The following is an 18,013-nucleotide window of genomic DNA, read 5'->3' as shown; positions in this document are numbered from 1 at the left end:
CATTATGACTACGTCACTAATAAGGTCAGTGTTTATTTCGGTCATTGCATTATCTTTACGTTAATGGAAAGTGACAAACAAAAAACACGATTTGTTGCATGGATTTTTATTTAGAAACACAGAAAATAAGATTGGAAAAACAAAACGATCTTATTTTTTTTTCAGTGTCGAATGTATAAGTAAATATTTTATTTATTTTATATTTCATATGACAAAAAAAACATTTAAATCATTAGTCAGCAGAAACGAAATAAAACGGACCAAAAACAGATGTGTTTTAAATGTGTTTTATATTATAAAATACAACATTTAGCCCAGCCTCTTGCATAAAACGATGAATTCTGCGTTTATGTTTTTTATGATATAAAACATATTTATTATCACAGGAGAAGACAGTCACAACGTCTTTAAACAGAAACTTCCGGTTCCGGTGTGGAAATCTGGGGGATTTTTTTTCCCCCATTTTTTTTCGTTTCTATTAAGTAATGATTTAAATATGTGTTATGTTATCAAAACAATACAATCAACCCGTTTTTATATAGTTATTGCTCCTTGCCAATGAAAACACAGAACGCTTCCTTTTTTAATAAGACTTGTTTGTATTTCAAAATAAAATCCAAATTAAACCGATCTTTTTTTTGTTTTGTTCTTTAATCCCCAATTCATAAAAATCGAATCAACAACAAAAATACTTCGCCCCAAATATGGACTTTGTATTATTAGCTTACTATTTTTAAATCTACTTTCTAAAAAAAAAAAAAAATTTAAGTCGTTATATGCGCAAATTCTGCGCAGAAAAGGCGTGTGAAGAAAATCACTTCCTGCATTTGCTGCTTTGTGATGGCTGCTCAAACTTTCACTTTTTTGTGTGTAATAATATGTATATTATGGACAAAAAACCTCGCAGAGACTTCAGCCCCAAATATTATCATTATGCTTATGGACGACGTGAGTTTCCGTTATTATTTTCTTGAAAAGTTATGTTGTGTTTTAATGGCAGAATGTGGATGACAGCTAACATTTATTATTATGTCTTTACTACCAGTTGCTGTTTTTGTACGTGTTCTGAAACGAAATGTCTGAATGAATTGGTGTCTCCTCCTGGCTATCAGATGGGTTGGGGTGACCTGGGGGTGTTGGGTCAGCCCTCCAAGGAGACCCCTAACCTGGATGCCATGGCTGCACAGGGCATGCTGCTTCCAAACTTCTACACTGCCAACCCTCTCTGTTCACCATGTGAGTCATCAGTTGTGTTGTCATGTTGCAAAGACGCATGTTTTTGTGGATAAATGTTCCCTAAAATCTGAAGTACCAACACCCACTAGAGATGTGACGATGGCGAACGAGTCGAGTCTTTTGAACGGCTCTTTCAAGGGGACGACAAGAATTGATTCGTAGTTTGGAGCCGACTAGTTTTTTTATTTTAGTTTTGTTTATATTTTTTAGTGATATATATTTTTGAGATCTCACTCCCACTACTGTATTTTTTGCCATCATTTTTATGTCATTATACATGATTTTCCTGAGAAGATTTTTTTAATGGCAAATTTAAATGTTCAATTCTTTCACAGGTCCACGATACACTGGCAGTTATTTACTTTTATGTCCCAAAGCCAAACAGGACATAAAGTCCTTCATTTTTCAAAAGGCATAAGAACATTTTGGATTCATATATATTTTTCCTTTTTTTTTTTGCAAATCTCTTAATCAACTTCCGCTCTAAAAAAACATAACAAACATGTTTTTGTTTTTTTTAACTTGTGTTTTAGCCCTTTGAAGGCTTTTTTGATTAAAGTATGTCACAGTTAATACATTTAAATTGTGTTTTGTAAACATTTGCATAACATTAGTTATTTTGCTCATTTAAATCTGTAACATGATCTGATCAAAAGGCCTTCAAAAGGAAAAATTATGATATTGAATAAGTGCAACAACAAAAAATAAAGAGAAAAAAAAACATGAATCCAAAATGTTTTTAATACATGTAAATTGTGTTTTGTATACATTTGCATAACATTAGTTATTTTGCTCATTTCAATCTGTAACATGATCTGATAAAAAGGCCTTTAAAAGGCAAAATGATGATATTGAATAAGTGCAACAAAAAAAAATTGAGAGAAAAAAATACATTAATCCAAAATGTTTTTAATACATTTAAATTTAGTTTTGTTTACATTTGCAAAACATTAGTTATTTAGCTCATTTAAATCTGTAACATTGTCTGATCAAAAAGTATTCAAAAGGCAAAATTATGATATTGAATAAGTGCAACAACAACCAAAAAAAAGAGAAAAAAAAACATGAATCCAAAATGTTTTTATGCCCGTCCAGTTTGGCTTTGGAGATATTTAAAATAAAAAAAAATAAAATCAAATAAAATCAAATGTCCCCAGATAGTTAAAAACACAACTGTTTTTAAGTCTTTAAAATGTTCATATTAATAATATATCACGTTATAATCTTTTATTATTGCTTTGCATGCATTTTTAAACTGCATTTTTGTCTGTTTCCCATGCTTTTTGTGTTTAATTTGTACTGTTATATTCACTGGTTTATACACTCAATTTGTTTTTGGTTTTTTACCCTGTAAAGTGTCTGAGTTTTTAAAAAAGCGCTCTTTATATAAAATAAAAAAATATTTTTTTAATTATTCTTATCATTTGAAAGCTATATTTTTACTTGTATTGTTAAAATGCTCTTGTGTGGAAAATTTTGTGAAATCGAATCTTTATTGTCATTGTGGAGATTACAACAAAAGGGTGTACAATCCTATCCAGTCCAGTTTAAATAAAAAAGCAACAATTAACAACAAAAACTTGTCCTAAACTGTGCATTTAGCAACCATATATATATATAAATAAGTGTTGAATGGTAATATTTCACAATGGTTTCATAAAAAAACCAGAGCAAGATTTCACATTTGGGGTATTGCACAGGTGGACTATGTGACAATGAGCAGTTATTTATTTATTATGACTGCTCCGTGATACGTAGCCAGCAGGTACAAGACATTAAAACAACGTTGAGAACTTGTTGAATTAGGTCCTGATGTTGAGCAACTCAAACCGAACGTTGAAACATGCTTTTTGACAACGTTCAATCAATGTTGGGTTCTGACGTTGATTTGACCGTTGAATTTTGGTCATTTCCCAACCAATATTCTCCAACACAAATACAACGTTGAAACAACATGCTTTTTGACAACGTTTATTCAGTGTCAGGTTGTGACGTTGATTTTAACATTGAATTTTGGTCATTTTCCAATTAATGTTCTACAACACAAATACAACGTTGAAACAACATGCTTTTTGACGACGTTTAATCAATGTTGGGTTCTGACGTTGACTTGACCATTGAAATTTGGTCATTTTCCAACCAATATTCGACAAAACAAACAAAACGTTGAAACAACATGCTTTTTGATGACGTCTAAATCAATGTTGGGTTGTGACGTTGATTTGACCATTGAATTTTGGTCATTTCCCAACCACTTTATTCAAACACAAGTACAACGTTGAAACACCATACTTTTTTACGACGTTTATTCAATGTCAGGTTATGACGTTGATTTGACCATTGAATTTTGGTAATTTCCCAACCAATGTTCTACAACACAAATACAACGTTGAAACAACATGCTTTTTGACGACGTTTAATCAATGTTGGGTTGTGACGTTAATTTGGCCATAGAATTTTGGTCATTTTCAACCAACAATCTACAACACAAATACAACATTAAAACAACATGCTTTTTGATGACGTTTAAGCAATGTTGGGTTGTGACGTTGATTTGACCATTGAATTTTGGTCATTCCCCAACCAATATTCTACAACACAAATACAACGTTGAAACAACATGCTTTTTGACGACGTTTATTCAATGTCAGGTTGTGACGTTGATTTGACCATTGAAATTTGGTCATTTGACAACCAATATTCTACAAAACAAATACAACGTTGAAACAACATGCTTTTTGACAACGTTTATTCAATGTCAGGTTGTGACGTTGATTTTAACATTGAATTTTGGTCATTTTCCAATCAATGTCCTACAACACAATTACAACGTTGAAACAACATTCTTTTTGACGACGTTTAATCAATGTTGGGTTCTGACGTTGACTTGACCATTGAAATTTGGTCATTTTGCAACCAATATTCGACAAAACAAACATAACGTTGAAACAACATGCTTTTTGATGACGTCTAAATCAATGTTGGGTTGTGACGTTGATTTGACCATTGAATTTTGGTCATTTCCCAACCACTTTATTCAAACACAAGTACAACGTTGAAACACCATACTTTTTCACGACGTTTATTCAATGTCAGGTTATGACGTTGATTTGACCATTGAATTTTGGTAATTTCCCAACCAATGTTCTACAACACAAATACAACGTTGAAACAACATGCTTTTTGACGACGTTTAATCAATGTTGGGTTGTGACGTTAATTTGGCCATAGAATTTTGGTCATTTTCAACCAACAATCTACAACACAAATACAACATTAAAACAACATGCTTTTTGATGACGTTTAAGCAATGTTGGGTTGTGACGTTGATTTGACCATTGAATTTTGGTCATTCCCCAACCAATATTCTACAACACAAATACAACGTTGAAACAACATGCTTTTTGACGACGTTTATTCAATGTCAGGTTGTGACGTTGATTTGACCATTGAAATTTGGTCATTTGACAACCAATATTCTACAAAACAAATACAACGTTGAAACAACATGCTTTTTGACAACGTTTATTCAATGTCAGGTTGTGACGTTGATTTTAACATTGAATTTTGGTCATTTTCCAATCAATGTCCTACAACACAATTACAACGTTGAAACAACATTCTTTTTGACGACGTTTAATCAATGTTGGGTTCTGACGTTGACTTGACCATTGAAATTTGGTCATTTTGCAACCAATATTCGACAAAACAAACATAACGTTGAAACAACATGCTTTTTGATGACGTCTAAATCAATGTTGGGTTGTGACGTTGATTTGACCATTGAATTTTGGTCATTTCCCAACCACTTTATTCAAACACAAGTACAACGTTGAAACACCATACTTTTTCACGACGTTTATTCAATGTCAGGTTGTGACGTTGATTTGACCATTTGAATTTTGGTCATTTCCCAACCAATGTTCTACAACACAAATACAACATGCTTTTTGACAACGTTAAATCGATGTCAGGTTGTGACATTGATTTGACCATTGAAATTTGGTCATTTTCCAACCAATATTCGACAAAACAAACAAAACGTTGAAACAACATGCTTTTTGATGACGTCTAAATCAATGCTGGGTTGTGACGTTGATTTGACCATTGAATTTTGGTGATTCCCCAACCAATATTCTACAACACGAATACAACGTTGAAACAACATGCTTTTTGACAACGTTTATTCAATGTCAGGTTGTGACGTTGATTTTAACATTGAATTTTGGTCATATTCCAATCAATGTTCTACAACACAAATACAACGTTGAAACAACATGCTTTTTGACGACGTTAAATCGATGTCAGGTTGTGACATTAAATTTGACCATTGATATTTGGTCATTCCCCAACCAATATTCTACAAAACAAATACAATGTTGAAACAACATGCTTTTTGACGACGTTTAATCAATGTCAGGTTGTGACGTTGATTTTGACATAGAATTTTGGTCATTTCGCAACCAATATTCTACAACACAAATACAACGTTGAAACAACATGCTTTTTGACGACGTTTAATCAATGTTGGGTTGTGACGTTAATTTGGCCATAGAATTTTGGTCATTTTCAACCAACAATCTACAACACAAATACAACATTGAAACAACATGCTTTTTGATGACGTTTAAGCAATGTTGGGTTGTGACGTTGATTTGACCATTGAATGTTGGTAATTTCCCAACCAATATTCTACAACAGTGGTCCCCAACCTTTTTGTAACTGTGGACCGGTCAACGCTTGAAAATTTGTCCCACGGACCGGGGGGGTTAGTATTTTTTATTTTTTTTATTTTTTTTGTCATAAAAAAATACAATCATGTGTGCTTACGGACTGTATCCCTGCAGACTGTATTGATCTATATTGATTAGGGCTGCAACAACTAATCAATTATAAAAATAGTTGCCGATTAATTTAGTAATCGATTCGTTGGCTCTATGTATGCGCATACGCAGAGGCTTTTTTATTTTTATTTTTTATTTTATTTTATTTTTTTAAATAAACCTTTTTATAAACTGCAACATGTACAAACAGCTGAGAAACAATAATCAAAATAAGTATGGTGTCAGTATGCTGTTTTTTTTCCAGTAAAATACTGGAAAGGATTGAAATGTAGTTTGTCTCTTTTATCCGATTATTAATCAAAGTAATAATCGACAGATTAATCGATTATCAAATTAATCGTTAGTTGCAGCCCTAATATTGATACATAATGTAGGAACCAGAAATATTAAAAAAAAAAAAAAAAAAAAAATTGTTTTTTTTAATCTATTGTGCAGCCTGGTACCAATCGATCCACGGACTGGTACCGGGCTGCGGCCCGGTGGTTGGGGACTACTGTTCTACAACACAAATACAACGTTGAAACAACATGCTATTTGACAACGTTTAATCAATGTCAGGTTGTGACGTTGATTTGACCATTGAATTTTAGTCATTTCCCAACCAATATTCTACAACACAAATACAACGTTGAAACAACATGCTATTTCACAACGTTTATTCAATGTCAGGTTCTGATGTTGAGTTGACCTTTGAAATTTGGTCATTTCCCAACCAACAACGTGGATACAACTTTGGGACATCAACGTTGTCTCAATTTACAAATACAACTATTTTGCTACCTTGTTTCAAAGCCACTTTTAAAGGACATGTGCGTAGAATCAACGTTGTATCAACGTCCTGTGCCTCCTGGCTAAAGTTGATTTGCATGGAGGTTATTTGTAGACTGTAGTTTTTATTGTGCCACAAAGTTTCTTAAGTGAGGGGGAAAAAAAAGGATTTCACTGTCAAAGCATGGGAATAATGTACTACATTATGAAATGTTTAACAATCCAGATGAAATTCTAATCATTATTTTCTACCAATAGAGTATAAATTGGAAAATATTTAAATTATTTAGATCAAAGTCTTATTTTTTACATGCTAGGAGTTATTATTTCCTTGATGAAAGCAACTAACTTCTGCAAGTTAGATGTAAAATGTAAAAAGGAGCCAGTCTTTTGAACGACTCCCTTCAGAGAGCCATAAATCCCGTCTCTAACACCCACTGACACGTCCAAATGTATGAAAAGTGAGTTATTTCATATTGTTCCACACAGCGAGAGCTGCACTTCTCACTGGGAGGCTGCCTGTCCGGAATGGCTTCTACACCACTAATGGCCACGCCAGAAACGGTACGAAACTACCCCCCCCCAAAAATATCTCGACTGCTGCCAAATAAGCAGCTGCAGATCACGTCAAGTCCTCGCTCTCCTCTCCTCGTCTGCTACTTGAAAGCTCACGCTAAACGTGGATCTGTTGGTTTTTTTTGCAGCATATACGCCGCAGGAGATTGTGGGAGGGATCTCCAGGGATGAGATTCTGTTACCTCAGATGCTGAAAAAGAAAGGATATGTCAGCAAGATAGTTGGAAAATGGTGAGTGGCTTTTGCTTTGTCTCAGATGTTGTCCAAATGGGACTTTCAGGTGTCTTTTGGACCAGCCTGGTCCAAAAACAACACTGCACCTAATTTTGAAGAAGACTCGTGGTGAAGTAAGATACGTACTGTACAACAATATCTTTTTTTTTTCGAAATGTATTGAAAGAAAATGAATTGTTTTTATTTTATTTGTTTATTTTTTGTTTTCTATCACAATGAGGGATGTTCCGATCAGAGTTTTAATGCTCAATTCTATTGAAGTCATTCGTACTTTACTTTTTATCTTATTAGTTATGCAAGATTTGATCTAGTTCTATTTACCAGATTGTCCGGACTATAAGGCGCACTTAAAATCCTTTTCATTTTCTCAAAACTCCTCCACCGCCTTGTAACCCTTTGCGCCTAAAGTGCGGAATGATTTTGGTTGTGCTTACCGACCTCGAAGCTATTTAGTTTGATACACGGTGAAATGATAAGTGTGACCAGTAGAAGGCAGTCACACATAAGAGATATGTGTAGACTGCAATATGACTCAAGTAAACAACACCAACATTTTATATGTTCCATTGAAAATATAGAACATTACACACGGCGCTGAAAAATCTATCAAAATGTTTTAGAACGACTTTGGTAAGCTATGAAGCCGCACCGCTTGATGGATTGTACTGTGCTTCAACATACGAGTATTATTATGGTGTGTGTACAAGGTAAGACATATTATCTGGCGTTTTGTTTCGCAATATTATGCAAAAGCAACTTTTCTTACCTTCCGGTACCTGCTGATCTGTATTTGGGATCTGCATAAATCCTGAAAAATTGCGCGCGCCCGCCTTAGTAGTCCGTAGTCGTAGTCGATAAGCTTCTTCTTTTTCTCTAATTTCTTGTTATGGGACATTCATCCTCCGCTGTTGCCATTTCTAATATAAAGTAGTGTAAAGTTCTTACTTATATCTGTCAGTAAACTCGCCATGAAAGCGCTAAAACATACCGGTATAGTGAGTTTAAATTACCCACCCGAGGAACTTTAGTTATTACGAAAATACGGTATTTATTATTTTTTCTATCCTCATGTGTTTTACTTGAATCAATCAATCAATCAAACTTCATTTATAAAGCACTTTTCTTAGATCAAAGACATGCAACACAAAATGCTATACAGACTTAAAAACAATAATAATACCCCGATGACCCATATCCCCCATTATCGCACACACACACACACACACACACACACACACACACACACACACAGACACACACTCACACTCACACTCACACTCACACACAGACCTCAGAAAAATGCCTACCTCTTTAGGACCACCCTTTCTAGATATATAAAGATTTGTATTTACAACATTAATAATATATACATACTAAGTAAATATAAAAAAAGGTTGTTGTGAAAAATGAGTTGGAATTTCACAAGAAAAAGGTCACAGTTTCACAAGAAAAACTTAGAATTTTGTCAGTGTTATAATTAAAGTCGTAATTTTACTCAACGCAAGTCAAAATGTTAAAAGAAAAACTAAACATTTGTGCAATATTATGATAAAAGTTAGAATTGTATTCAATGACAGTTGCAATTTTACAAGAAAAGCTTAAAATTGTGTCAATTTTATGAAAAGAGTCGTATTTTTACAGGACAAAATGCACAATTTTATAAGAAAACTTTAAAATTTTGACAATATTATAATAATAATTGAAATTTGGCTTGGCAAAATTATGACAAGATTGGTTTTTAATTTTCATTATTTACTACAAGTTATTACAGTATGTCTCTATATAAATATATATTTTTATTTTATTTTAAATTTTGACCAAAGGGGGCATGTTTCAATTTCTTACACACACTTGTCATTACATATGTTGGCCAGAGGGGGAGCACTTCAAATTTTTACACACACTTGTTATTTCATATGTTGGCCAGAGGGGGAGCACTTTTAAAACCGACACACAGTCAATTTGAAAAATCCCTCCTTTTTGGGACCACCCTAATTTTGATAGATTTCACCACCAGTGGTGCAAATGAGACATTCTCTATTAGATGCAATGGTTTTCCGTATTGGGACCATGATTTATGTCCTAACTTGTTCACACCTCCTCATATGGAAGGTACTTTTCCTTCTTGATGTCTCAAGAAGGGTAGAAATACAAGAACACACACACATATGTACATACAATATATGAACAAATGAATGCATGGCTGAGTACAGAGGAGGCAGGTGAGTAAACACTATCACTTGTACTTTATCCTTTATTCCTACCCGTGGTTCTTAATATTTTTAAGGTTTTATTATTTTTTACTTTCCAGCGTTACTCGGAGTGAGCCATCTGCATCAGAAGTTATCGGTCGTGGTCAAATGACCTCCTGGTGCCGATGGCTCCTGTGATAGTGTTTACTCACCAGTCTTCATGTGTTCATATAAGTGCATATGTGTGTGTGTGTGTGTGTGTGTTTGTTTTTGTTTGGCATTTGTGTGTGTGTGTGTGTGTGTGTGTGTGTGTGTGTGTGTGTGTGTGTGTGTGTGTGTGTGTGTGTGTGTGTGTGTGTGTGTGTGTGTGCAATGATGGGGGATGGGGGTCATCGGGGTATTATTTTTAAGTCTGTAAAGCACTTTGTGTTGTATTTTAACTTTATAAATAAAGTTTGATTGATTGATGCTGTCGATTCCAATACCAATCATCCATGAGTGAGATCGGCTGATATCAATACCGATCAAATGTTTTACCTGTAATTTTTTCAGTTCATTTAATATCAACACAATAGTTCAGCTACTTCCTCATTGTCTTTAATTACATGCTACTGTTTGAGCAAGACGACGTCAAAAGTTGGGCTGCGGAATTATATGGTCGTTATCGATTACGATGATCAGCTGCTACCGCTGCTAGCATATCTAGCATATATTGGGTCTTGTATCCCAGCACAAACAATCAGGACTGTAAAATAGTTGACTGTGTTAATTGATATACCGGTATATATTTTTTTAAATTTTCATTGTTTAGTATTTATTTTAACGTATCTTACTTTGCTTTATGTATTCAGGTAAACATGAAATTAATATATAAAGTTGGTTGTTTTTTCATTTTTTTCATTTTGGAATGCTGCTTATGGCACAGGGGTGGGGCCTGAAAATCTCTGCTTCTTCCCACTCCTTTTGGATCGTTGATCTCTTTAACATGGTACAAATAAAATTAACTGATTAATAAAAACATTTATATGATTTATATGTTAATACAGTTCTAATCTAATCTCTAGTTTCTTTAGTTTTTAGTACTGATGCATTACAATTTGCCAGATGAGGTGCTTCAGGCATCTGGTCAGGATGCCACCCGAATGCCTCCCTAGGGAGGTGTTTAGGGCACGTCCGACCGGTAGGGGGCCACGGGGAAGACCCAGGACACGTTGGGTAGACTATGTCTCCCGGCTGGCCTGGGAACGCCTCGGGATCCCCCGGGAAGACCTGGATGAAGTGGCTGGGGGGAAAAAAGTCTGGGCTTCCCTGCTTAGGCTGCTGCCCCGGCGACCCGACCTCGGATAAGCGGAAGAAGGTGGATAGATGGATGGATGGCATCACAATTTGTAGGTTGAAAACAATATAAAAAAGGGTGATCTTAATCAAAATCAAATTATATGAAAAAAACATTTCTGTTTTTTTTTTTGGGCCGTATCGTACATCCCTGTTTGATAGTACTCAATAGCTAACTCCTATCTATTACTCATTTAAATCCTTTGGTTTTAAGTGAGTTCTGAGTCCACCCATGAAACCTAATGCTCGTACAACACTTAAAACTTTTAGCAGTATGTGGAATTAAATTATGGAACGAATTAAGCAAAGATATCAAACAAAGCACCGATATGATTCAGTTTAAGAGACTGTTCAAACTACAAGTGTTCACAAAGTACACAGAACAAGAATTATGATGAACATCATGAACCCTTTTTATTTTTATTTTTTTTATTGAGACAAAGATTATTTATGTATTTAATATTTGTATGCTTACTATGGTATATTATTTATTAATTATTTTATTTGTTCACTGTTTTGTTACAGAGAACAAGGAAATTGGATACAATTGCTATGGTACGAAAAGGGGTAGGATTAAATAAGCTCTGCTTCTTCCTACTCCTTTTCGGACGTGCTGTAATGAAACAACTGGAATTGTGTGATGCATTACATTGTATCGTATGCGTGTTCCACAGAAACTGAAACTGAACTAATAAAAAAAACCATCCAAAATATTAACTAAGTATTGGTGATATTGTTATTATTAAGTTAAAGTACCCATGATTGTCACACACACACACTAGGTGTGTTGAAATTATTCTCTGCATTTGACCCATCACCCTTGATCACCCCCTGGTTAGGTGAGGGGAGCAGTGAGCAGCAGCGGTGGCCGCGCCCGGGAATCATTTTGGTGATTTAACCCCCAATTCCAACCCTTGATGCTGAGTGTCAAGCAGGGAGGTAACGGGTCCCATTTTTATAGTCTTTGGTATGACTCGGCCGGGGTTTGAACTCACAACCTACCGATTCAGGGCGAACACTCTAACCACAAGGCCATTATAAGTGCTAACGCAGACCAACTATTTATAGCAGCGGCGCCCTGGACCAATTTTATTTTAACCCAATTCAAGTCAAAAAGTTTGGACACCACAACTGTTGCAGTCGAAAATGTTGAGTGACGTTCAACGTGGAAAAATAACACGCCGGCATCTCCAAGTTCCCACTTTTACTCGAGTGAACAGAATCTGATGTGTGCCTTTTTAAAACCAATGTGACGTGGAAACGTGTGCAGCACATGTGACTGAGTGGAAATGCACATGCTCGGTCAGCCACGTTGACGACCGCACTTTCTTTTCACCGCAGGCATCTGGGCCACAGAGCGCAGTACCTGCCCACCAAGAACGGCTTCGACGAGTGGTTCGGAGCGCCCAACTGCCATTTTGGGCCCTACAACAACAGCGGGCGCCCCAACGTCCCCGTCTATAACAACTCTGAGATGGCGGGCAGGTAGAATCCCACAATCGCACTCAAATCCGTGACATTCGCCATCGCAGGCGGCGGATGACGACTCCCCTTCCTCCCCTGCGCCATCTGCACCTGTGTTTGTCATTTTACGCCCATTTGTTTCCCCCTGAAACAGCCATATGCGTGTTCGGGGTCGCCGCGACCGGCAGCCGGCTGTGTTTTTCGCTCAGCCAGGAGTTTAATCAGCGCGGCTTACCTGGGCGGCGGACAGATACACTCATTCAAACAGGCGCACTAAAAACACACGCTCGCCCCCCAGAGACGGCAGGTTGCGATTATCGCGCGCGAGGACACCTGGAGGAAGCCAAGCGCGAGGAAGAGAGATGGCTGTCACCGCTTTTCCGCTCGCCACGCCTCAGCAACATCTCATGGCGGTCCCTCTTGCTCGGCTCCGCGGAGACTTTCCAAATACGGCGTCTTTTTGCACCTACAGTCGCGATCAAAAGTTTACATACACTTGTAAAGAACATAATGTCATGGCTGTCTTGAGTTTCCAATCATTTCTTCAACTCTTATTTTTTTTTGTGATAGAGTGATTGGAGCACATACTTGTTGGTCACAAAAAACATTCATGAAGTTTGGTTCTTTTATGAATTTATTATGGTTCTACTGAAAATGTGACTGAATCTGCTGGGTCAAAAGTATACATACACCTAGAGATGTCCGATAATATCGGCAGTCCGATATTATCGGCCGATAAATGCTTTAAAATGTAATATCGGAAATTATCGGTATCGGTCTCAAAAAGTAAAATGTATGACTTTTTAAAATGCCGCTGTACGGAGTGGTACACGGACGTAGGGAGAAGTACAGAGCGCCAATAAACCTTAAAGGCACTGCCTTTGCGTGCCGGCCCAGTCACATAATATCTACGGCTTTTCACGCACACAAGTGAATGCAAGGCATACTTGGTCAACAGCCATACAGGTCACACTGAGGGTGGACGTATAAACAACTTTAACACTGTTACAAATATGCGCCACACTGTGAACCCACACCAAACAAGAATGACAAACACATTTCGGGAGAACTGCCGCACCGTAACACAACATAAACACAACAGAACAAATACCCAGAACCCCTTGCAGCACTAACTCTTCCGGGATGCGACAATATACCCCGCCCCGCACCCCCCCTAACCCCACCCACCTCAACCTCCTCATGCTCCCAAATTCCAAGCTGCTGTTTTGAGGCATGTTAAAAAAAATAATGCACTTTGTGACTTCAATAATAAATATGGCAGCGCCATGTTGGCATTTTTTTTCCATAACTTGAGTTGATTTATTTTGGAAAACCTTGTTACATTGTTTAATGCATCCAGCGGGGCATCACATCAAAATTAGGCATAATAATGTGTTAATTCCATGACTGTATGTATCGGCATCGGTTGATATCGGAATCAGTAATTAAGAGTTGGACAATGTCGGAATATCGGATATCGGCAAAAAAGCCATAATCGGACATCTCTACATACAGCAATGTTAATATTTGGTTACATGTCACTTGGCAAGTTTCACTCTAATAAAGTGCTTTTGGTAGCCATCCACAAGCTTCTGCTTGAAATGTTGACCACTTCTCTTGACAAAATTGGTGCAGTTCAGCTAAATTTGTTGGTTTTCTGACATGGACCTGTTTCTTCAACATTGTCTACACGTTTAAGTCAGGACTCTATTTTTGTTTCATCTGACATCACATGGACAAAGATAAGACCTTCTGGAGGAAAGTTCTGTGGTCAGATGAAACAAAAATTGAGCTGTTTGGCCACAATACCCAGCAATATGTTTGGAGGAGAAAAGGTGAGAGCTTTAACCCCAGGAACACCATACCTACTGTCAAGCATGGTGGTGGTAGTATTATGCTCTGGGCCTGCTTTGCTGCCAATGGAACTGGTGCTTTACAGAGAGTAAATGGAACAATGAAAAAGGAGGATTACCTCCAAATTCTTCAGGACAAGCTAAAATCATCAGCCCGGAGGTTGGGTCTTGGGCACAGTTGGGTGTTCCAAAAGGCCAATGACCCCAAACACACATCAAAAGTGTTAAAGGAATGGCTAAATCAGGCTAGAATTAAGGTTTTAGAATGGCCTTCCCAAATTCCTGACTTAAACGTGTGGACAATGCTGAAGAAACAAGTCCATGTCAGAAAACCAACACATTTAGCTGAACTGCATCAATTTTGTCAAGAGGAGTGGTGAACAATTCAACCAGAAGCTTGTGGATGGCTACCAAAAGCGCCTTATTGCAGTGAAACTTGCCAAGGGACATGTAACCAAATATTAACATTGCTGTATGTATACTTTTGACCCAGCAGATTTGGTCACATTTTCAGTAGACCCATAATAAATTCATAAAAGAACCAAACTTCATGAATGTTTTTTGTGACCAACAAGTATGTGCTCCAATCACTCTATCACAAAAAAATAAGAGTTGAAGAAATGATTGGAAACTCAAGACAGCCATGACATTATGTTCTTTACAAGTGTATGTAAATTTTGATGGCGACTGTATTACAGCCCACATTAGTGCGATCACTTCGGAGTTAGACTCATTGCATGTCCAAATGTTTTGCAGATACTATGAGGAGTTTAAGATTGACAGGAAGACTGGAGAGTCCAACCTCACGCAGATTTACTTGCAGGTGAGTTGTGGGGTGCACAACATTCTCATTCAATTTTTTTCTTCTTCATATTTGATGCTTTATATTCCATGTGAGATATCCAGTGATGGGCAGTAACAAGCTACATGTAGCTAAGCTATGTAGTTTAACTAGATTTTACAGTAGCTTGGCGGTAGCTTCGCTACTTTTTTAACAAGTATCGTATTTTCCGGACCATAGTGCGCATCGTATTATAAGGCGCACAGCCGACGAATGGTCTATTTTCTTTTTTTTTTTTCATATATAAGGTGCACCGGATTAAAAGGCGCATTAAAGGAGTCATATTATTATTAGTTTGGTCAAAATGTTGCATGGATGATGTTTTACAGATCATCTTCAAGCCACTTTCTGGCAGTTGATTAAGGAGGCGCCGTTTTGTGGGCGGTCTTATTTACGTGGCTCACCTTCGGCAGCGTCTTCTCCCCGTCATCTTTGTTGTAGCGGTGTAGCGTGCAAGGACGGGGGTGGAATAAGTATCAAAAGATGGAGCTAACTGTTTTAATGACATTCAGACTTTACTTCAATCAATAACGGAGCAGCATCTCCTCATCCGGAAACAACAACACCGGAAATGTGTCCTGTGAAAAACCATCCGACCCGAACTTTCTAATAACTACATTTCCTTGGTTGAATAATGTAAACTCACTATACCGGTATGTTTTAGTGCTTTCAAGGCAAGTTTACTGACGTATATAAGTAATAACTTTTCACTACTTTATATTAGAAATGGCAACAGCGGAGGATGAATGTCACATAACAAGAAGATAGAGAAAAAGAAGAAGCTTATTGATTACGGGGTCAGCACGGACTACAAAGGTGCACACGCGCACATTTTCAGGATTTATGCAGATCCCAAATACAGATCAGCAGGTACCAGAAGGTAAGAAAAGTTGCTTTTGCATAATATTGCAAAACAAAACGCCAGATAATATGTCTTACCTTATACACACACCATAATAATACTCGTATGTTTAATGCGCCGACAATCCATCAAGCGGTTCGGCTTCATAGCTTACCGAAGTCGTACTAAAACATTTTGATAGATTTTTGAGCGCCGTGTGTAATGTTCTATATTTTCAATGGAACATATAAAATGTTGGTGTTGTTTACTTGAGTCATATTGCCATCATAGTGCAGTCTACACTTATGTTTGACTGCCATCTACTGGTCACACTTATCATTGCACCATGTACCAAATAAAATAGCTTCGAGGTCAGTAAGCAAAACCAAAAAAGATTTTAAGTGCGCCTTATAGTCCGGAAAATACGGTAGCTTTTCCTGTAGCCAAGCTATGTAGCTCAGCTACATTTTACAGTAGCTTGGCGGTAGCTTAGCTACTTTTTTAACAAGTAGCTTTTCCTGTAGCTTAGCTACTTTTAGGGCCATGTAGCGAGGTAGCTTACATCAAAGCTACAAGCTACAGAGAGAGAAAATGGGCTGCAAATCCAGGCCCAAAAAAATGTGGAAAAAATACATATTTGATGCTTTATATTCGATGTGAGCTATCCAGTGATTGTCAGTAATAAGCTACTTGTAGCTAAGCTACGTAGTTTAACTACATTTTACAGTAGCTTGGCGGTAGCTTCGCTACTTTTTTAACAAGTAGCTTTTCCTGTAGCTAAGCTACTTTAAGGCCCATGTAGCGAGGTAGCTTACGTCAAATCTACAAGCTACAAAGAGAGAAAATGGACTGTGAATTCAGGCCCAAAAAATATGGAAAAAATACATATTTGATGCTTTATATTTGATGTGAGATATCCAGTGATTGTCAGTAACAAGCTACATGTAGCTAAGCTACGTAGTTTAACTACATTTTACAGTAGCTTGGCTGTAGCTTAGCTACTTTTTTAATGAGTAGCTTTTACTGTAGCTTAGTTTAGCTACATTTCGCAGTAGCTTGGCGGTAGCTTAGCTTCTAATTTTTAACAAGTAGCTTTTCCTGTAGCTTAGGTACTTTTAGGCCCATGTAGCGAGGCAGCTTACATCAAAGCTACAAAGAGAGAAAATAGGCTGCAAATTCAGGCCCAAAAAATATGGAAAAAATACATATTTGATGCTTTATATTCAATGTGAGATATCCAGTGATAGGCAGTAACAAGCTACATGTAGCTAAGCTACGTAGTTGAACTACATTTTACAGTCGCTTGGCTACATTTTTAAGGAGTATCTTTTCCTATAGTTTAGCTACATTTTACAGTAGCTTGGCGGTAGCTTAGCTACTTTTTTAACAAGTAGCTTTTCCTGTAGCTTAGCTGCTTTAAGACCCATGTAGCGAGGTAGCTTACGTCAAATCTACAAGCTACAAAGAGGGAAAATGGGCTGCGAATCCAGGCCCGAAAAATATGGAAAAAATACACATTTGATGCTTTATATTCGATGTGAGATATCCAGTGATAGGCAGTAACAAGCTACATGTAGCTAAGCTACGTAGTTGAACTACATTTTACAGTCGCTTGGCTACATTTTTAACAAGTAGCTTTTCCTATAGTTTAGCTACATTTTACAGTAGCTTGGCGGTAGCTTAGCTACTTTTTTAACAAGTAGCTTTTCCTGTAGCTTAGATACTTTTAGACCCATGTAGCGAGGTAGCTTACGTCAAATCTACAAGCTACAAAGAGGGAAAATGGGCTGCGAATCCAGGCCCAAAAAGTATGAAAAAAATACAGATTT

The 18,013-nt window shown here is 36.9% G+C and overlaps 1 protein-coding gene across 2 annotated transcripts in view; it reads left to right on the top strand.

Moving 5' to 3' along the window:
• Positions 1–18,013, top strand: part of galns (galactosamine (N-acetyl)-6-sulfatase) — a 75,135-nt gene that overhangs the window by 5,137 nt on the left and 51,985 nt on the right. The window contains exons 1-6 of one of the 2 annotated variants that reach the window (XM_062033686.1): positions 815–948; positions 1,113–1,236; positions 7,338–7,412; positions 7,553–7,655; positions 12,527–12,670; positions 15,259–15,325. In XM_062033686.1, coding sequence (XP_061889670.1) covers positions 841–948; positions 1,113–1,236; positions 7,338–7,412; positions 7,553–7,655; positions 12,527–12,670; positions 15,259–15,325 — 621 coding nt within the window. In that variant the 5' untranslated portion in view covers positions 815–840. Of the gene's footprint in view, positions 1–814; positions 949–1,112; positions 1,237–7,337; positions 7,413–7,552; positions 7,656–12,526; positions 12,671–15,258; positions 15,326–18,013 lie in introns of those variants that run through there. The other variant, XM_062033687.1, reaches the window with a different exon arrangement.

The sequence above is a fragment of the Entelurus aequoreus genome, linkage group LG02 (assembly GCF_033978785.1).
Source record: "Entelurus aequoreus isolate RoL-2023_Sb linkage group LG02, RoL_Eaeq_v1.1, whole genome shotgun sequence".
In the NCBI taxonomy this organism is placed as follows: Eukaryota; Metazoa; Chordata; class Actinopteri; order Syngnathiformes; family Syngnathidae; genus Entelurus; species Entelurus aequoreus.
This window is presented reverse-complemented; position numbering and strand designations above follow the sequence as displayed.